General features: G+C 48.6%; 1 protein-coding gene across 5 annotated transcripts in view; it reads left to right on the top strand.

Annotated features, from left to right (window-relative positions):
• Positions 1-22073, top strand: part of LOC115465071 (gametocyte-specific factor 1-like) — a 153901-nt gene that overhangs the window by 34831 nt on the left and 96997 nt on the right. For all 5 annotated transcript variants that reach the window (XM_030195471.1, XM_030195472.1, XM_030195475.1 and 2 more), the window contains exon 4: positions 8362-8462. In XM_030195471.1, the coding sequence (XP_030051331.1) occupies positions 8362-8462 (101 nt within the window). The remainder of the gene's footprint in view (positions 1-8361; positions 8463-22073) is intronic.

Genomic DNA, 22073 nt, shown 5'->3' on the forward strand with positions numbered 1-22073 from the left:
CGCACCATCTCCAATTGGCTAGCAGATTGCATTTCCTTCACTTACGCCCAGGCTGGGCTGGCTCTTGAGGGTCATGTCACGGCTCATAGTGTTAGAGCCATGGCAGCGTCAGTGGCCAACTTGAAGTCAGCCACTATTGAAGAGATTTGCAAGGCTGCGACGTGGTCATCTGTCCACACATTCACATCACATTACTGCCTTCAGTTGGTGTTGCAGAATCTGTTTGGGGTTTGAATCCAACTCCACCCTCCAGGACCCGATTTTATTCTGGTCAGGCTGCACTCTCAGTTGTTCTTCGTAGGTCAATTTCTGTTCTCCGAGGACAAGCAGGCTGCTTGTTCTCACGACTGGGTGACGTCCGCGGCAGCCCCCACCAACCGGAAAGAAGCTTCGCGGGACGGTCGGCACGCAGGGCACGCCCACCGCGCATGCGCGGCCGTCTTCCCGCCCGTGCGCGACCGCTCCCGCCAGTTCCTTTTTTTTCCACGTCTGGAGAGAGTTGTGCTTTGCCGCTCTCTCTGTTTCAGCCGCCGGAATTTCGATCGCGTTTACGCGGATCGTCGCTTTTCTTTTTCTCTCTTGTTTTTGGGTTATCGCCGGTTTCCTTTTCAAAAAAAAAAAACAAAAAAAACCTGAGCGTGTGGAGCACGCGCTCCCCTTTTCCCTCGCTTCCAGCGGGGACGCCGCGTTGCGGCCTAGTGGCCGCTCGGTCGTTTCTTTTTTCGAGGTGTGATTCCAGCCACCATTGACGACTTTGACTTCGCCGATGCGATTTTTCCGTCGATGTCCTCGAAGGTCCCGTGTGGATTTAAAAAGTGTGGTCGCTGCGGCCGGCCGATCTCGCAGACCGACACCCACGCTTGGTGCCTCCAGTGCCTCGGGCCGGAGCACAATATCAAGTCGTGTTCCCTGTGTCTCGGTCTCCGGAAACGGACTCAGATTGCGAGGCAAGTTCTGCGGGACCGTTTTTTTGGAACTTGCGCCGGCCCCTCGACGTTGACCTCGACGGCATCGGTACCGACGCCCGGTCCTTCGGTACCGGTATCGATGCCCGAGACATCGGCACCGATGGCATCGACCCCAGGAGAACAGGTCCCGTCGGCCCGCCGGTCCTCCGGTGAGAGTGGAGGTGAGAGGCCGCGTGGGCAGTCGGCCCCGGTCACTCCCTCAGCTCGTGGGCCACGGGACCGAACCCTGTCTGACCCGGTACCTCGAGACCGAGGGGGATCGACCTCCTCCTCCTCCATGCCTTCCGGCGCCGGTGACGGGCATCGCAAGAAGGATAAGAAGCGTCGTCACCGGTCGCCCTCGGTGCATCCGGATATCGGAGAGGAGGCGACGCCGAAGCGTACTCGTCGAGAGGAGAGGTCCCCGTCGGTTGTGGAGGTACCGACGCGTCGGGGTTCCGGCACCTCGGTGCCGTCTCCTGGCCCCCATCAGCTTCTGACGCCGACACCCCTACCGGCCCCACCGCCTTTCCCGGCAGCGGGCCTGGACGAGTGCCTCAGAGCCATCCTTCCGGGGATCCTGGAAGGGCTGATGCGCCAGGCTGTGCCCGGCGCCGATGTCTGTGGCGCCGGCGAGCTCTAGCCCGGCGCCGGGGCTGTCGACACCGCCGCCGCTTGCGGCGCCGGTCTCGACCGCCACGCAGGTGGAGTCCACGTCGATGGAGGGAGCTCCGTCCCCGCCGGCGCGGGAGTCCACCGCTCGACGACACCGAGACCCTGGTGCCTCGACGTCGAGCCGGGCCCGGTTCAGGACTCAGCTACATGAGCTTATGTCCGATACCGAGGATGAGGACTCATGGGGGGAAGAGGAGGACCCTAGATATTTCTCCTCAGAGGAGTCTACGGGCCTTCCCTCGGACCCCACGCCTTCACCGGAGAGGAAGCTCTCACCTCCCGAGAGTCTCTCCTTTGCCTCCTTTGTGCGGGATATGTCTATTAGCATTCCCTTCCCCGTGGTCTCTGTGGAAGAGCCGAGGGCCGAGATGCTCGAGGTCCTCGACTATCCATCACCACCTAGAGAGTCCTCCACGGTGCCGCTGCACAATGTCCTCAAAGAGACACTGCTTCGGAACTGGGTGCGACCGTTAACTAACCCCACCATTCCCAAGAAAGCAGAGTCCCAATACAGGATCCACTCCGACCCAGAGTTAATGCGGCCCCAATTGCCTCATGACTCGGCGGTCGTGGATTCTGCTCTCAAGAGGGCACGGAGTTCGAGGGATACCGCCTCGGCGCCCCCGGGGCGGGAGTCTCGCACTCTGGACTCGTTTGGGAGGAAGGCCTACCAATCCTCCATGCTTGTGACCCGCATCCAGTCATACCTGCTCTATATGAGCATTCACATGCGGACCTATGTGCAACAACTGGCGGACCTGGTCGAGAAGCTCCCGCCGGAGCAGTCCAGGCCTTATCAGGAGGTGGTCAGGCAGCTGAAGGCGTGCAGAAAGTTCCTGTCCAGGGGTATCTATGACACCTGTGACGTGGCATCTCGTGCTGCGGCCCAAGGTATAGTGATGCGCAGGCTCTCATGGCTGCGTGCCTCTGACCTGGACAACCGCACCCAGCAGAGACTGGCAGACGTCCCTTGCCGGGGGGATAACATTTTCGGTGAGAAGGTCGAGCAGATGGTGGACCAACTGCACCAGCGGGAAACCGCCCTCGACAAACTCTCCCACCGGGCGCCTTCAGCATCCACCTCCACAGGTGGACGTTTTTCCCGGGCCCGGCAGGCTGCACCCTATTCTTTTGCAAAGCGTAGGTACAACCAGCCGACCCGAAGGCCTCGTCAGGCACAGGGACAGCCCCAACGCGCTCGTTCCCGTCAACAGCGTGCGCCTAAGCAGCCCCCTGCGCCTCCACAGCAAAAGCCAGGGACGGGCTTTTGACTGGATCCACGGGAACATAGCCGCCCTCAAAGTGTCCGTACCGGACGATCTGCCGGTCGGGGGGAGGTTAAAATTTTTTCACCAAAGGTGGCCTCTCATAACCTCCGACCAGTGGGTTCTCCAAATAGTGCGGTGCGGATACGCCCTGAATTTGGCCTCCCTGCCTCCAAATTGTCCTCCGGGAGCTCAATCCTTCAGCTCCCATCACAAGCAGGTACTTGCAGAGGAACTCTCCGCCCTTCTCAGCGCCAATGCGGTCGAGCCCGTACCACCCGGGCAGGAAGGGCAGGGATTCTATTCCAGGTACTTCCTTGTGGAAAAGAAAACAGGGGGGATGCGTCCCATCCTAGACCTGAGAGGCCTGAACAAATTCCTGGTCAAAGAAAAGTTCAGGATGCTTTCCTTGGGCACCCTTCTGCCAATGATTCAGAAAAACGATTGGCTATGTTCCCTGGATTTAAAGGATGCATATACTCACATCCCGATACTGCCAGCTCACAGACAGTATCTCAGATTCCGCCTGGGCGCACGGCACTTTCAGTATTGTGTGCTGCCCTTTGGGCTCGCCTCCGCCCCACGAGTGTTTACAAAGTGCCTCGTGGTGGTGGCGGCGTACCTACGCAGGCTGGGAGTGCACGTGTTCCCATATCTCGACGATTGGCTGGTCAAGAACACCTCGGAGGCGGGAGCCCTCCGGTCCATGCAGTGCACTATTCAACTCCTGGAGCTGCTGGGGTTTGTGATAAATTACCCAAAGTCCCATCTCCAGCCAACCCAGTCTCTGGAATTCATAGGAGCTCTGCTGAATGCCCAGACGGCTCAGGCCTTCCTTCCCGAAGCGAGGGCCAACAACCTCCTGTCTCTCGCTTCGCAGGCCAGAGCGTCTCAGCAGGTCACAGCTCGGCAGATGTTGAGACTTCTGGGTCATATGGCCTCCACAGTTCATGTGACTCCCATGGCTCGTCTTCACATGAGATCTGCTCAATGGACCCTAGCTTCCCAGTGGTTCCAAGCCACCGGGAATCTAGAAGATGTCATCCGCCTCTCCACCAGTTGCCGCACTTCACTGCTCTGGTGGACCATCCGGACCAATTTGACTCTGGGACGTCCATTCCAAATTCCGCAGCCCACGAAGGTGCTGACGACGGATGCATCTCGCCTGGGTTGGGGAGCTCATGTCGATGGGCTTCACACCCAGGGTCTGTGGTCCCTCCAGGAAAAGGATCTGCAGATCAACCTCCTGGAGCTCCGAGCGATCTGGAACGCGCTGAAGGCTTTCAGAGATCGGCTGTCCTGCCAAATTATCCAAATTCGGACAGACAATCAGGTTGCAATGTATTACGTCAACAAGCAGGGGGGCACCGGATCTCGCCCACTGTGTCAGGAAGCCGTCGGGCTGTGGCGCTGGGCGTGCCAGTTTGGCATGCTCCTCCAAGCCACATACCTGGCAGGCGTAAACAACAGTCTGGCCGACAGACTGAGCAGAGTCATGCAACCGCACGAGTGGTCGCTCCATTCCAGAGTGGTACGCAAGATCTTCCGAGAGTGGGGCACCCCCTCGGTGGACCTTTTCGCCTCTCAGACCAACCACAAGCTGCCTCTGTTCTGTTCCAGACTTCAGACACACGGCAGGCTAGCGTCGGACGCCTTTCTCCTCCATTGGGGGACCGGCCTCCTGTATGCTTATCCTCCCATACCTTTGGTGGGGAAGACCTTACTGAAGCTCAAGCACGACCGCGGCACCATGATTCTGATAGCGCCCTTTTGGCCCCGTCAGATCTGGTTCCCCCTTCTTCTGGAGTTGTCCTCAGAAGAACCGTGGAGATTGGAGTGTTTTCCGACTCTCATTTCGCAGAACGACGGAGCGTTACTGCACCCCAACCTTCAGTCTCTGGCTCTCACGGCCTGGATGTTGAGGGCGTAGACTTCGCCGCGTTGGGTCTGTCGGAGGGTGTCTCCCGGGTCCTGCTTGCCTCTAGGAAGGATTCCACTAAAAAGAGTTACTTTTTCAAGTGGAGGAGGTTTGTCGTTTGGTGTGAGAGCAAGGCCCTAGAACCTCGTTCTTGCCCGGCACAGAACCTGCTTGAATACCTTCTACACTTATCAGAGTTTGGCCTCAAGACCAACTCAGTAAGGAATCACCTTAGTGCGATTAGTGCTTACCATTATCGTGTGGAAGGTAAAGCCATCTCTGGAGAGCCTTTAGTCGTTCGATTCATGAGAGGCTTGCTTTTGTCAAAGCCCCCTATCAAGCCTCCTACAGTGTCATGGGATCTCAACGTCGTCCTCACCAGCTGATGAAACCTCCTTTTGAGCCACTGAATACCTGCCATCTGAAGTACTTGACCTGGAAGGTCATTTTCTTGGTGGCAGTTACTTCAGCTCGTAGGGTCAGTGAGCTTCAAGCCCTAGTAGCTCATGCTCCATATACCAAATTTCATCACAACAGAGTAGTGCTCCGCACCCACCCAAAGTTCCTGCCGAAGGTGGTGTCGGAGTTCCATCTTAACCAGTCAATTGTCTTGCCAACATTCTTCCCCAGGCCGCATACCCGCCCTGCTGAACGTCAGTTGCACACATTGGACTGCAAGAGAGCATTGGCCTTCTACTTGGAGCGGACACAGCCCCACAGACAGTCCGCCCAATTGTTTGTTTCTTTCGACCCTAACAGGCTAGGGGTCGCTGTCGGGAAACGCACCATCTCCAATTGGCTAGCAGATTGCATTTCCTTCACTTACGCCCAGGCTGGGCTGGCTCTTGAGGGTCATGTCACGGCTCATAGTGTTAGAGCCATGGCAGCGTCAGTGGCCCACCTGAAGTCAGCCACTATTGAAGAAATTTGCAAAGCTGCGACGTGGTCATCTGTCCACACATTCACATCTCATTACTGCCTCCAGCAGGATACCCGACGCGACAGTCGGTTCGGGCAGTCGGTGCTGCAGAATCTGTTTGGGGTGTAAATCCAACTCCACCCTCCAGGACCCGAATTTATTCTGGTCAGGCTGCACTCTGTTAGTTGTTCTTCGTAGGTCAATTTCTGTTATACCCTCGCCGTTGCGAGGTTCAATTGACCTGGGATCTTGTTTTGAGTGAGCCTGAGAGCTAGGGATACCCCAGTCGTGAGAACAAGCAGCCTGCTTGTCCTCGGAGAAAGTGAATGATACATACCTGTAGCAGGTGTTCTACGAGGACAGCAGGCTGATTGTTCTCACCTACCCTCCCTCCTCCCCTTTGGAGTTGTGTGTTTCATCTTTTGCTAGTCATTCAACTGGCGGGAGCGGTCGCGCACGGGCGGGAAGACGGCCGCGCATGCGCGGTGGGCGTGCCCTGCGTGCCGACCGTCCCGCGAAGCTTCTTTCCGGTTGGTGGGGGCTGCCGCGGACGTCACCCAGTCGTGAGAACAATCAGCCTGCTGTCCTCGGAGAACACCTGCTACAGGTATGTATCATTCACTTTATGCCCTCGCCGTTGCGAGGTTAAATTGACCTGGGTTCTTGTTTTGAGTGAGCCTGAGAGCTAGGGATACCCCAGTCGTGAGGACAGCAGGCTGATTGTTCTCACCTACCCTCCCTCCTCCCCTTTGGAGTTGCGTTTTACTCATTCCTTTGCTTGTCATTCAACTGAGCGGGAACGGTCTCGCACGGGCGGGAAGACGGCCGCGCATGCGCGGTGGACGTGCCCTGCATGCGGGACCGCCCGCGAAGTTTTGTTCCGGTTGGTGGGGGCTGCCGTGGACGTCAGCCCCCCAGTCGTAAGAACAATCAGCCTGCTGTTTTCGGAAAACACCTGCTACAGGTATGTATCATTCGCTATACGTTGCAACCCTCTGCTCAATGGGTGGCTGTTAAGAAAGCAAACAGAATGTTACGTATTAGGAAAGGAATGGAAAACAAAAATGAGGATGTTATAATGCTTTTGTATTGCTCCATTGTGCAACCGCAACGTTCAGTTCTGGTCGCCAAAAAATATAGTGCAATTAGAGAAGGGTGACTTGTATGATAAAGGGGATGGGATGACTTACCTATAAAGGCTGAAGCGGTTACAGCTCTTCAGCTTGGAGAAAAGATGGCTGAGGGGAGGTATGATGGAGGTCTATAAAATGAGTAGAGTGGAACGGGTAGATGTGATTCATTTGTTTACTTTTTTTTTTTTTTCAAAAATACAAGGACTGGTGGGGGGGGGACACAAAGATACAAATTAGTACATTTAAAACAAATCGGACAAAATATTTCTTCAATCAACAAGTAGTTAGACTCTGGAATTTGTTGCCATAGAGTGTGGTAAAGCACACAGTTAACTTAGCGGGGTTTTAAAAAAGTTTGGATCGCTTCCTAAAAGAGAAGTCCATAAGCCATTATTAAGATTGGACTTGGGGAAAATCCACTGCTTATTTCTAGGATAAGTAGCATAAAATGTATTGTATTGTCTTGGCATCTTGCCAGGTACTTGTAACCTGGATTGTCCACCGTTGGAAACAGGATTCTGGGCTTGATGGACCTTCGGTCTGTCCCAGTGTGGCAACACTTATGTACTTACGGAACAAACTAATGCAGAGATTAGAGCTGAAAGGTTCAGTTTCCATTATTAAAGACAACACCAGGATTTCTGAAAGGATTCAACATATAGATAACTATAATAGAAGATTGAATCTTCGTGTGCTGAATTTTACTAAATCAGGTAGGATGTCTCCTTTTGATGTCTCTGAAAGAATACCTTGTGGAAGTGTTAAAGTATTCCTCGTCAGCTGTTCCCCCTTTAAGTAAGGCTTATTTCCTGCCCCATTATAAAAAAAAACACAGACGTACCAGCTGAGGGAGGGCAGGTTCACCACGGTAATGATGCTCCAGCTGGCACAATTCAAAAGCATGTATAAAGATATCCATCTTGGGATTACCACATGTGAGAATATGGCCGCCTTGTCCTCTAAGAAAACAAAGATACTCACCTGTAGCAGTAGTCCTTAGTGACAGATCGTTCATTCTCACATACCATTCCTCCTCCCCTTGGAGTTGCTTTCCATGCTCTAGTATTGTACTGCTGGCCCTGTTCTCTCACGGCGGCTGGGAAGGTATTCACACCTGCTACAGGTTAAGTATGTTTGCTTTCTCAGAGGATAAGCAGGCCATATTCTCACATGTGGTAATCCCAAGCTGGATATCTTTATGTATGTTTTTGAATTGCGCCACCTGGAGCATGTTCAGTAAATAAGGTACAAGTGTATATTTGTATAGTGACTTGCATGCAAATCATCATATTTTCTCATTGCTTAAGATTCAGAGTTAGGTTATGACTTTATGCATGAGGGCAATCTATATGCAAGTATCTATGGTAAATAGCAGTATATCATAAAATACAAATACATCAAGCACTGCAAAAATGAGAGAATTTCTCAGCTTTACTAACCTGTTTTCTTAGACCCCAGAGAGCCACAGTGGTTCTGTATTTAAATAATGTATTTTATTTTTCAGCTGACACGTTAGATCCAGAGGCCCTACTTCAATGTCCGTATGATTCAAATCATCAGATCCGAGCCTGCAGGTTTCCGTATCACCTTGTCAAGTGTAGAAAGGTGGGTTGTGTCAGAGAGCAGTTTTAAAGAAATGCCCCCTTCTTGGGCACTCATTGAGAGGTGGCAAAACCATCATTGTGAAGCAGCTAATCAGGTAGCCAGTTTTGTTGCCTTTGAGGTGGGTGTTACTGTGCTTAATTTACAGTAATTTATTCCTGGAAGCCTTTTGTTTTGGATCATTTGTTTTCACTGACATCCAGTTTGCTGGGCTGTGTGGTATTCAAGGGTAAAACTGAGAAAGTGAGGATACCTGTAATAGTTCTCTGTGGACAGCAGGATAAATCGACTGGACATGGTGACTTCATACCTGGTGGTGCCAGATTTGGATCTGTTCTCCCAAAGGCCCAGAGAGTCTAGAAAGCTGTCTGGGCAAGTGCAGGTATTCCCTCCTGTGACCATTGCTCCTCTGCCTTCAGTCTATTCCATAGCTTAGGCAACTTCAACCATAAGGATAGGTGGGAGCAGACTATAGAGAATGTAAAGAGGGTCTTGCACCTCATATGGGGTGGAAGGATGAGCCTTACCACGCTGTTATTAATTGTTATGGAGCCAATGGTGTAGATAACTAGACAATAGCAATAGAACAACGTAGAGTATGGGGAGACGTGCATAAAATCTGTTGTCATTTCATCTTTGACTTGACTAGAAACATTACTTCCAGTGCTTCATAAAGAATTTAAGGCACATGGGAGATTTCTAGATTTGAAATCTACATGGACAAAATGGAAGTTTTAAATGCTAGCCTAGGATAGGGTGAAACATAAGCAGCTTGAAGAGCTTTCCATTTAGATTGGTTAAAGAGCACTTGAAGTACCTGGGGGTAATTACAAGTCACAGCTCATGTGTATGGAGCACCTTTACACCCCCTTATTGAAACTGATCTAGGAAGACCTGAGGTAATGCAGTAGTGACTTCTGTTGTTGCTGCTATCAAAATGAATCTGCTACCAAGGCTTTTATAGTTATTTCAAGCATTGTCTGTATAATTCACTTTTTGTCTAGTGAACTGAAAGCTTGGCAAACCATCATTCTCAGTTTAATCTGGAGACATCGTCCATTAGGAATAGCTTGGGCATTATTAGCAAGGAGGAAAGAGGTATGAGGATTAGGGCTTCTGGACCTCAGTTTGTGGCAGCACAAGTCTAACATGTGGGACTGGATGGAGGAAGGGAGAGGGCAGGGGTTTGTTACAGCATTATTTTGTCTCTCAGATTCAGCTTCAATATCTCTTGACTCTCAGTGAGAGGTTCTATATGGGGATTTTCAGTAGACTAAAGGTATGGGGCAGCATGCAGGCTGGGGCATCAGTTTGACAATTGGGGGGAATGAGGTCTGACTATTTGGAATCAACTGGTGGAAGGGGGAATACAGATTTAGCAGAATCTTCAGAATGCTTATCTCTGGTCAACTAAGGAATTCAGTGTTAATTTGTACATAAAGGAAGTGGAAGTGTGGGGGCAGTGGCAGGTCTGGAAGTGAACTTGGTCTTGTACACACAGTACTCTATTTGTGGATAAAAAGGAAGCTGGTATGTACATATACTTGGGGAAAACTCATATTTAATAAAGCTATTTTAAAGCATATCACCGGTAGTAATACACATTTGCAGCTACATGACACAAATCTAGGATTAATCAATGTGTTTCTCAACACACATTTGATGAAAGTGTCTCCCCAGAAATTTTTGGCACCCTGATGACCTGGATTAGCTAGGTTGGGATGGAGAAATACTGCACGGTATTAGGAAAGTTAATTTATAAATGCAACTGCTCTATCTCTGTAAACATGGATTTAAAGTATATGCATGATCCAGGGGGGCAGTTAATCAATGTGGGTTATATATGTACTTATGACTTGTGGTAATATAAGTACATAAGTAATGCCATACTGGGAAAAGACCAAGGGTCCATCGAGCCCAGCATCCTGTCCACGACAGCGGCCAATCCAGGCCAAGGGCACCTGGCAAGCTTCCCAAACGTACAAACATTCTATACATGTTATTCCTGGAATTTTGGATTTTTCCAAGTCCGTTTAGTAGCGGTTTATGGACTTGGCCTTTAGGAAACCGTCCAACCCCTTTTTAAACTCTGCTAAGCTAACCGCCTTCACCACTTTCTCCGGCAACGAATTCCAGAGTTTAATTACACGTTTGGTGAAGAAATATTTTCTCCGATTTGTTTTAAATTTACTACACTGTAGTTTCATCGCATGCCCCCTAGTCCTAGTATTTTTGGAAAGCGTGAACAGAAGCTTCACATCCACCTGTTCCACTCCACTCATTATTTTATATACCTCTATCATGTCTCCCCTCAGCCGTCTCTTCTCCAAGCTGTATAGCCCTAGCCTCCTTAGTCTTTCTTCATAGGGAAGTCGTCCCATCCCCGCTATCATTTTAGTCGCCCTTCGCTGCACCTTTTCCAATTCTACTATATCTTTCTTGAGATGCGGCGACCAGAATTGAACACAATACTCAAGGTGCGGTCGCACCATGGAGCGATACAACGGCATTATAACATCCTCACACCTGTTTTCCATACCTTTCCTAATAATACCCAACATTCTATTCGCTTTCTTAGCCGCAGCAGCACACAGAGCAGAAGGTTTCAGTGTGTTATCGACGACGACACCCAGATCCCTTTCTTGGTCCGTAACTCCTAACGTGGAACCTTGCATGACGTAGCTATAATTCGGGTTCTTTTTTCCCACATGCATCACCTTGCACTTGCTCACATTAAACATCATCTGCCATTTAGCCGCCCAGTCTCCCAGTCTCGTAATGTCCTCTTGTAATTTTTCACAATCCTGTCGTGATTTAACGACTTTGAATAACTTTGTGTCATCAGCAAATTTAATTACCTCGCTAGTTACTCCCATCTCTAAATCATTTATAAATATATTAAAAAGCAGCGGTCCTAGCACGGACCCCTGAGGAACCCCACTAACTACCCTTCTCCATTGTGAATACTGCCCATTTAACCCCACTCTCTGTTTCCTATCCTTCAACCAGTTTTTAATCCACAATAGGACATTTCCTCCTATCCCATGACCCTCCAATTTCCTCTGTAGCCTTTCATGAGGTACCTTGTCAAATGCCTTTTGAAAATCCAGATACACAATATCAACCGACTCCCCTTTGTCCACATGTTTGTTCACTCCTTCAAAGAATTGAAGTAAATTGGTCAGGCAAGATTTCCCCACACAAAAGCCATGCTGACTTGGTCTCAGTAATCCATGTCCTCGGATGTGCTCTGTAATTTTGTTTTTAATAATAGCCTCTACCATTTTCCCAGGCACCGACGTCAGACTCACCGGTCTATAATTTCCCGGATCTCCCCTGGAGCCTTTTTTAAAAATGGGCGTTACATTGGCCACCCTCCAATCTTCCGGTACCACGCTCGATTTTAAGGATAAGTTGCATATCACTAGCAGTAGCTCCGCAAGCTCGTTTTTCAGTTCTATCAGTACTCTAGGATGAATACCATCCGGTCCAGGAGATTTGCTACTCTTCAGTTTGCCGAACTGCCCCATTACGTCCTCCAGGTTTACCGTGAAGTCAATAAGTTTCTCCGACTCGTCCGCTTGAAATACCATTTCCGACACCGGTAACCCACCCAAATCTTCCTCGGTGAAGACCGAAGCAAAGAATTCATTCAGTCTCTCCGCTACGTCTTTGTCTTCCTTGATCGCCCCTTTTACCCCTCGGTCATCCAGCGGCCCAACCGATTCTTTTGCCGGCTTATTTAAGCGTAGGGTCTTGATGCAGAAAATGGGATCTGTGCTAAAATAGCACAGCTTGTGGTAAATAACCCATCTTAACAATAGCCCATTCTCTCCCCCCCTCCTTAATGATTTTTGTTTTACAAAATAGTATTGAAAATAAAATTTCCATACTGGCCACTTATTTAAATAATAATATACATGAAAAATGAAAACAATAAATATTAAACTGTAAGCATAACAAATTTTTCAAGGATCTTTGGTCTGACACAGAATAGTAGTTCTATGAGCTGCATCCACAAAAATCCAACTCCTTCCTCCCCCCCCCCCCCCCCCCAAAAAAAAAAAGCAATAGCTAGAGCATTTCTCCTTAAGTTACCATTCAAAAACAAATGCGGATTCTCATGCCATCTGAACAATCGCAATATAAACCTCTTCACTACCAGACACACTGACATACAAAACCAGAAAAAGAAATCCCACTTCAACATGTAGCAGACCTGTCATACAAGAGTAGCACTAAAACCTCAAGAACCCTTTCTATGAACAGCCAGCATTACATACTGCGCCATAGAACACCAGTATACTTACTGCTGGTTTTACAGACAAGTTGGACTTCTACAAAAGTCTGCACAAACTACAAGCAAACAGAATACTGTACCTTGATCACAGCCAAAACATAGCTACATCTGAGCCAGCTCTGTGGATGGAAGTGGGAGCTGAGCACCCCAACATTGAGGAAGAAGCTCCTTCATTGTGTCCAAGGAGGGGCTATTGTCTGGCACCCCCAATCATTTTGAAAAGCTGGCACTTCTGCACAAACACTCGCCGAATACAGAGTACAAATAAGAAATAGAAATATGAAAACAAATTGAACTAGGAACCCCAAGAAGTTCAACTTGGCATGTACCACAACACTGGAGAAAGAGAGAAAAAATTCATTTACTTGCGTTTTTTTTTTTTAAACAAATCCACAATGCGCATTTCCCAAAACTAACACATTCCAGTTCATAAATTCAGAATAAAAAGCTTTTTTTCTACCTTTGGGCATTTTATTTTTCTAATCATGTTGGTCCCAGTCAGTTTCTCTTTCCTGGCTCTTCCCTCCATGTGTAGCAGTCCTACTTGTTCTGTTTGACATTAAATCGGACATGGATGTTTAAAATTACCATCGTAGAATCCCAAACCAGATGTATTGTTAATGGTCCCAGGTCCACTTCTCAGAGGCACAGGGTTTTGTAGCACAATAATACAACACACAAGTGTGGCTTGGAAAAAGGGTATTTTCTATAGAAATAGGCTTACAGCACGTGGGGCAGAAAGGTATTGCAGCGCTGCTTCTATGTGTGTCTGATTTTGTGTGTCTCAGTGAATGAATGTCTCTCTGTCAGAGCTGAAGAGGGAGTGTGTCTGTCTTGAGTGTTCTATGTGTGAATGTCTGTGTCCCTCTCTGGGTTTAAATATCTGAATTCTTTTTCTCAGTACCAGCCTGTGTACAATTTGTTTGGTTTGATTCTGATATCTTCTGATTACCAAAGAGGTGTGAATTCCTTTGAAGACCCAGTTTATGGAGACTGGCTTCTGTTTTCCTGAGCACTAGTTCTTAAGACATGTAAACTACGCCCAAAAGGGGTAGGAGACATCTTGTGTACCTGTACTGACATCACCAGGCATCAGACCAGGGAGGGTGAAGGAATGTCAGAGCTGCGTGTATTATCTCCCAGAGGCCTCTGGGTAGGCCCTGGATCCTTAGGCTAACTTTGTTGAGCTCTGAACTTCTGCACAAGGTAACGCTGACTTCCTTGTCATCAGCAGCAGATGAATCCATTAACTGATGGGTTGTATCCGCCTACCAGCAGGTGGAGATAGAGAAATACTGAAGGCAGTTGGGGGCTAGCCGTCCAAAGGTCACTGTGGTTTTTCAGTATTTTCTATCTCCCAGCAGGTGTAGACATAGCTTGATCAGCTCCTGGATTTCAGACTGCCTGGGGTGGCTCCTGTGCTTTGCCAGTTGAGCAGGGGTGTTGTGACTGGTGGTGCCCACTTTAAAGCCATATAGGTTCGCCCTTTCCCTGCCTTACCCATTCCCCTGCCTCCCGGAGTCCCTCTGTTGCTGCCTGCCTCCAATTTTCCTCACAGTGTTAAAAGAGCACACTTTTACTGCGTGGCTGTTATGAGGCTTTCTGGTTCTGTGCAGCTTGACCGGAGCTCGTTGACTCGGTCTTTTGAGGTGAGAGTGGTGCCTAGCTCCTCCGGGGGAAGTCCCGTGGACGCCGTTCCGAACAGGGTAAGTTTTGGCGCGAAGCTGCCATTTTAGTGCCATATTTCCGTCCAGTCTAGTGATGGCTGCTGAGGGAGTTAAGCGCTGCTCCCATTGTGGTAAGCGCAGATCATCAGCAGGGCTGTGTAAAACGTGCTCCTTAGACGCTCACGCTAGTATGAGCATGGCGAGCGATGTTTCTTCCCGCTCGATGGAGCTGGCAGCGGGCGCCATTTTGGAAGCGTCGCATGTCTCGACCCTCGTGGTTGCGGAGGAGTCTGAGTGCAGGGGTACACCTCGTTTAGAGGCTGCCAGAGGAGCTCCTACATCCGTTTCTCCTAATTCGGAGCCGGAGGGTCAGGGTGAGTTTTTCTCCCCTGAGTTTGTGCTTTTAATGCATAAGGATTTTATGCTGAAAAGAGCTCTGCTGCAGGTGTCTGACACTGCGTTGCATCCTGGGTTCCCTCCAGGTGTTGATGCCCCGGGGATGGCTTCAGGGGTTATTTCCTCCCCCGAGCGTTGGAAACACGCTAAACTCCATTCACTTGGACAAACGTTTCCGCAGGGGCCGGTTCAAGGCCAGGAGTTCAGGGGTGTCCTCCACAATGATGGGACGCTGGTCCACTCCTCCTTGCCTGCAATAGGAGGACGTCTTTCCCTCTTTCTAGAGGAGTAGACCAAGATTACCTCAGATCAGTGGGTCCTGGACCTGATCAGAGAAGGTTACCGACTGGAATTCGGTGCCCTGGTGAGAGACGAGTTTGTGGAGTCCTGATGCGGCACTGCCTTAAAATGGGCGGCGGTAGAGGAGACCTTACGAGTCTTGCTGCACCTCGGAGCGGTGATCCCGGTGCCTCCTGCCGAATGCAGCTGCGGCCGCAGTTCCATTAATTTTGTCGTGCCTTGAAAAGACTGATCCTCGACTTACGAAGAGTCAACAAGGCCCTCAGAGTACGACATTTTTGCATGGAAACCCTGTGCTCCATCATTGCGGCGGTGCAGCCAGGAGATTGTCTCACGTCTCTGGACCTAAAAGAAGCTTATTTGCACATTCCTATCTGGCCTCCACACCAGCGGTTCCTTCGCTTTGCGGTGTTGGGAAAACATTTCCAGTTTCAGGCTTTGCCTTTCAGCCTAGCCACAGCTCTCCATACCTTTTCCAAAGTAATGGTGGTCGTAGCTGCCTGTCTCAGGTGAGAGGGTATCAGAGTTCACCCTTATCTCGACGACTGGCTCATCAGAGTGGATTCGGCAACCGAGAGTCGTCTTGCCACAGCCAGAGTGGTTTCAGTCCTGCGGGCGCTAGGCTGGGTGGTCAATATACCCAAAAGTTACCTGACCCCCCCCCCCCCCCCCTCTGTCTCTAGAGTATTTGGGGGTCCGGTTCGACAAGGCCTCGGGGTTTGTCTTTCTCCCAGACCAAAGGTGGTGCAAGCTTCAGAATCAGGTCCATCTGCTCCTGCGGATGCCTCGCCCGCGAGCTTGGGACTTTGTCCAGCTGCTGGGGTCGATGACGGCCACTTTGGAGGTGGTTCCTTGGGCGAGAGCGCATATGAGGCCTCTGCAGATGGCTCTGCTTCAACAATGGTCTCCAATGTCCCAGGAATATCAACGCAGACTAACGTTGCTCCCTGTGGCCCAGCTCAGTATGGAATGGTGGCTCTCTGACAGGATGCTGCGCCAGGGAATGCCTCTTGCGCTTCGTTCTTGGTGCCTGGTGATAACAGATGCCAGCCTTGTGGGCTGGGGAGCACATTGCCAGGGAAGCTATGCTCAGGGTCTGTGGACACCCGTGGAAGTGGGGTGGTCCATCAATTGCTTGGAACTGAGAGCGATATTCCAGGCTCTTAAGGCCTTTCAAAAGACTCTGAAGGGGCTTGCTGTCCGGGTTCTGTCAGACAACACGACAGCGGTGACATACATAAATCGTCAGGGAGGCACTCGGTGCAGTGCCCTGGCTGTGGAGGCCGCTCAGATTTGCCACTGGGCCGAGCTCAACCTGCAGCTTCTGTCGGCAGCTCACATAGCAGGTCAGAGCAACGTGCAAGCCGATTTTCTCAGCAGTCATCAAATTGACCCGGCGGAATGGGAACTGGCAGAAGAAGCTTTTCTTCAGATTTGTGCCAAATGGTGGACTCCCGGAATGGATCTAATGGCGTCAAGTGCAAACGCAAAAGTACCTTTTTCAGCAGAAGGAGAGATCTTCACTCGGTGGGGTTGGATGCTCTGGCTCAACCCTGGCCCTTGGGCCTCCTGTATGTATTCCCTCCTTGGCCCTTGATAGGGCGAGTCCTATTGTGGATTCGACAGCACCGAGATCTGGTGATTCTCATCACTCCAGATTGGCCAAGGCGTCCGTGGTATGCGGATCTCCGCTGGATGCTGGTGGAGGCTCCTGTTCATTTGCCCCTGATGCCGAACCTGTTGGTTCAGGGTCCGGTGGCTACAGAGGATCCCTGCCGATTTGGTCTTTTGGCCTGGCTATTGAGAGGGCGCATTTGAGAGACAAGGGCTACTCTTAACAAGGTCATCTCCACTCTCTTGCAGGCCCGCAAGCGGTCCACCTCCGCAGCTTATGCTCGGATCTGGCGCAAGTTTCAGGCGTGGGGTGTTTCAAAGGCGATCACACCAACGCGGGCTACAGTCTCGACAGTGCTGGATTTTTTGCAGGAGGGCTTACAAATTCCTTGCAGGTGCAAGTGGCAGTGTTATGCTATCGAGGGAAAGTCGCTGACTTGTCCCTTGCTGCTCATCCGGACATTGCCCGATTTCTCAGAGGGGTGCTTAGGCTCCGTACTCCCATCCGGTTGCCCTGTCCGGCCTGGAACCTGGGGCTGGTGTTGAAGGCTCTCCAGTGTTCGCCCTTCGAGCCGCTTAAGCGAGCTTCGGAGAAGGATGCGACTCTCAAGACAGTCTTTTTGGTGGCCATTACTTTGGCTAGACGCGTGTCTGAGCTGCAGGCGCTGTCCTGTCGGGACCCTTTTCTGCAGTTCTTGGAGTCCGGAGTAACGGTACGTACAGTGCCTTCCTTCCTGCCTAAAGTGGTTTCAGCGTTTCACCTGAACCAGCCCATTTTTCTTCCTTCCTTTTCTAGGGAAGAGTTCCCAGACTCCTTTGGGCAGTTACATCTTTTGGATGTCCGCAGGGCGCTGTTGCAGTATCTACAGATGTCAAATGACTTCAGGACTTCTGATCGCCTTTTTGTCTTATCAGGTCCTCGGTGTGGAGGTCCGGCGTCTAAGGCCACTATAGCCCGTTGGCTCAAGGAAGTCATTTTTTCTGCTTATCTGCTTTCAGGTCGGTCTCCGCCTGAAGTGTTTAAGGCGCATTCCATGAGAGCGATTTCCTCCTCGTGGGCTGAAACAGGTGCACTCTCTCTTCAGGAGATCTGTAGTGTGGCTACTTGGGCTTCTCAGCTCTCATTTGTCCGGCATTACAGGCTGGATGTTGCAGCAAAGCAGGACTCTGTTTTTGGAGCACAAGTGCTTGCTCACGGTGTGGCCTGTTCCCACCCTAAGTAGGGATTGCTTTGTACATCCCATCAGTTAGTGGATTCATCTGCTGCTGATAACAAGGAAGGGAAAATTAGGTTCTTACCTTGGTAATTTTCTTTACTTTAGTCACAGCAGATGAATCCATGATCCCTCCCTGTCTGACTTTGTTTTTTGTTCAGATCTTTGCTGCAGATATAAATCTCATTGGGAGAAGTTGGAAACCAGTTCTCAGAATTTCTACTTGATGTTCTACTACAGGAGGTTGAGATCGTCCCTCCTTTGTATGGTTCTTGCTCCTGTTCTGGGGCATTTGTTTGCTGTGAGGAAAGTTTGTTATACCTTTATGGTTCACTCTGCTTGGGAAATCTCAAATACTGAAGGCAGTTAGGGGCTAGCCATCCAAGGGTCACTGTGGTTTTTCAGTGTTCTCTATCTCCACCTGCTGGTAGGCGGATACAACCCATCAGTTAATGGATTCATCTGCTGTGACTAAAGGAAAGAAAATTACCAAGGTAAGAACCTAATTTTCCCATATTCTATGTATTAACAAAGGTGGAAAGAGCAAATGACAGCATGGTTAAAAAGTGAAGCGAAAAAGGCTTTTACAACCAAAAGAACATCCTTCAGTGACTGGAAAAAGGTTCCACATGAAGAAAATAAGCAACATAAGCACTGGCTAGCAGATGCAAAGCATTGATAGAGGGCTAAAAGAGAATATGAAGAAAAACTTGCTGTAGAGGCAAATTCACAGTAACACCTTTTTCAGGTACATCAGAAGCAGGGAATCGGTGGGACCATCAGATCATGAAGGAGCAAATGGGGCACTCAGGGTGTACAAAGCTATAGCAAAGAGATTGAATAAATTCTTTGCATCAGTCTTTACTGAAGATGATGTAAGATCTACCTGAACCAGAAATGATTTTACAAGGGTGGTGATGTGGAGGAACTGAAAGAAATCTTGGTGAACCTAGAAGACATACTGAGCCAAATCTACAAAATAAGAGTGATAAATCACGTAGACCTGATGATATACACCAGTGTTTCTCGTCCAGTCCTGGAGTGCACCTTGTCAGTCAGGTTTTCAGGGTATTCACAATGAATATGCATGAACCTGATTTGTATACACTGCCTCCATTATTTGCAAATACTACTACTACTACTGATCATTTCTATAGCGCTGCTGTACACATTATATGCAGGCACTTTATCTGTTCCTAGAGGGCTTACAATCTAAGTCTTGTATCTGGGACAATGAAGGTTTAAGTGGCTTGCATATTCATTGTGGACAGCCTGAAAATCTGTCTGGTGAGGGGTACTCCAGAATCGGACATAGGAAACGCTGGGGTACACCCCAGCGTACTGAAAACTCAAAACATGAAATTTCTGATCTGCTGTTAATATGTAACCTGTCATCAAAATCGTCCATAGTACCTGAAGATTGGAGGGTGGCTTAAGTAATTTTGATTTTTAAAAAGTGTTCCAGAGGAAATTACAGATCAGTAAGCCTGACGTCTGTGCAGGGAAAAATAGTGGAAACTAGTATAAGAAGGTGTGGATAAAGGTGAGCCAGTGGTTGTAACGTATCTAGATTTTCAGAGGTTTTTTTTTTACAAAATTCCTCTTGGGGCTCCTGAGAAATTAAAAAGCCATGGGGATAGGAGGCAAGGTTCTGGTGTTAATTAGAAATTGGTTATTGGACAAAAAACAGAGGGTAGGGTTAAATGGTCATTTCTCTCAATGGAGGAGGGTGAACAGTGGAGTGCTGCAGGGAGCAGTACTGGGACCGGTGCTATTTTCCATATTTATAAATAATATGGAAATCAAAACGAGTGAGGTGACTAAATTTGCAGATAGCACAAAACTATTCAAGGTTGTTAAAACATGTGCAGACTGTGAAATACTGCAGGAAGACCTTAGGAAATTGGAAGACTGGACATCCAAATGGCAGGTGAAATTTAATGTGAACAAGTGCAAAGTGATTCATGTTGGAAAGAATAATCTAAATCGTAGTTACCTGATGCTCATCATTATCCACATAGCGGTTCACAGCATCTTTCAGTCTCCATTTTTAGTCTTCCTCTTTTCACTAATATACCTGAGAAACTTGTCACCCCCTCCTTACATTTCTAGCCATTTGTTCTTGCACTTTTTTCCAGATGTATATCTTTCTTGGCTTCTTTCAATTTCATCTGGGCTAGATGGATCACTGGTCTGACCCAGTATTGCTTACTCTCATGCTCTTATGCATAAGATAGGACTTTATGTGGCCTAGTTTATGCAATTTATCTTGTGTGGTTAGAGGCTGAATAGCAGCACTTAACTTCATAAGTGTCAGCTCCATCCCTGGAATGCCCACAAGGTAGCTGGTTTTGGCTCAGACCCTAACTGAATTTTCAACTGGTTAAGTGCCACTGAACATTTGCAATTGGCTAGGGACAAGCGATTTAAGCAGCCAGGAGCCTCTCTGGGTGTCGTGCCCGATTTTCATTTTAAAGATAAAACATTTGCATTTTGGCTCTCTGGCGCCCCTTTGCCATTTCCGTCTCCTGTTATTCTTTTTGGTACATCCATCATTCAATTCTCCAGTTTTCGATATTTAGGCTTCGTCTTTGACTCTTTTCTTCCAAAGACCAGTTTTTTGGTTTTCCATCAACTTAGAGCCGTTTGACATCTTTGATACCTCTAATTTCCATGCATTAATTCTTGCTTTTTTTTCACATCACACGTTGATTGCAATATTGTTTATGCTGGTTTACCTCACTCTACAGTGTGGAAATTACAAACATTATAGAATACAGCCATTGGGTGGTTATGTCATGCTCATCGTTCTGACCATTGGTTTCCCGTTGAACAATGGATTATATATAAAGTTGCATTACTTTTAAGGCTCTTTGAACTGGTATTCCTGATTCTTTCTTGCTTGACCATTCCCTATTGCCCTACTTGGACCCTTCGTTCAATAAATGACCATCGATTGGTATTACCTAGTCCAAGGTTAGCTTACTTAGAATCCACATAGCACAGGACATTTTTCTTTCTCTACTCGTATGCTCTTTTAAGAGTTTTAAAGCCGAATTAATTACCTGGCGCTCTTAACAGGCATTCGTTGAGATTGTATAATAAGCTGAGGAAAGGGGGAGTAGGCTCTTGAACAACACTAGTAGGTGACGTAGATTAGGAACAATCTTGAACAACACTAGTTGGTTTGGCTTGATTGTATAATAAGCACCAGATACCCATTCCTTTGTAATCCTACCCTTGTTTGATCCTTCTCTGCCCACCTTTACCTTTCTCTTAGTTGATTTTTGTGTGATTGTTATCCCTTCCCATTTTGAAATGGAGTTTTTTCTCAACCCTTAGTGTGATCGACAATTTCCTATGCTCTAATGGAGTTTTTCTTTTTATTTTAGGCTGTATACAGCTCTGCTGGTCAGAGCGGTATTGAAAGTTTTGGAAATACATATTGTCAGCACCCTAAAATTTTGCAGTGTGCGGTTTATCACTGTGCTTCCTTGGCATCATTGTGGTGGTCTGAGGTTTTGTCTAGCATGGCCTACAAATCATGAATAGACTTCTAATGCATTCTCGTTTTTCATGTCTGACTTGCTTGACCTATCTGATCAGCTGCTTAATCCAGTTGTGATATGTGTTGGCCACAGGCTGAATGTGTTCAGGAAGCAGAGTGTTCTGGCAAGATCTGGAAATGGGAAATGCGGAGTGGAGGAGTGGCCTAGTGGTTAGGGTGGTGGACTTTGGTCCTGGGGAACTTAGTTTGATTCCCACTTCAGGCACAGGCAGCTCCTTGTGACTCTGGGCAAGTCACTTAACCCTCCATTGCCCCATGTAAGCCGCATTGAGCCTGCCATGAGTGGGAAAGCGCGGGGTACAAATGTAACAAAAAAAAAATATTTTACTTTTTTAAACATATACCTACTTGAGTTGCATGTTTTTTCTGAGACTCGAGTGAAAAGTTGTGGCAATAAGCATTAGCTGACAAATTTGCAGTATTAACAGAGAATCATGAGCTAAAGTTTTGCCTGTTATATAGCTAAAATGATTCCCTGTAAATCTGAAGGGCTTATTTTATTTTTCCTCGTTTTCTGGAGATTTAAATGGAGATTAGTAGTAGAACTAGAATGTA

The sequence above is a fragment of the Microcaecilia unicolor genome, chromosome 3, assembly GCF_901765095.1.
Source record: "Microcaecilia unicolor chromosome 3, aMicUni1.1, whole genome shotgun sequence".
In the NCBI taxonomy this organism is placed as follows: domain Eukaryota; kingdom Metazoa; phylum Chordata; class Amphibia; order Gymnophiona; family Siphonopidae; genus Microcaecilia; species Microcaecilia unicolor.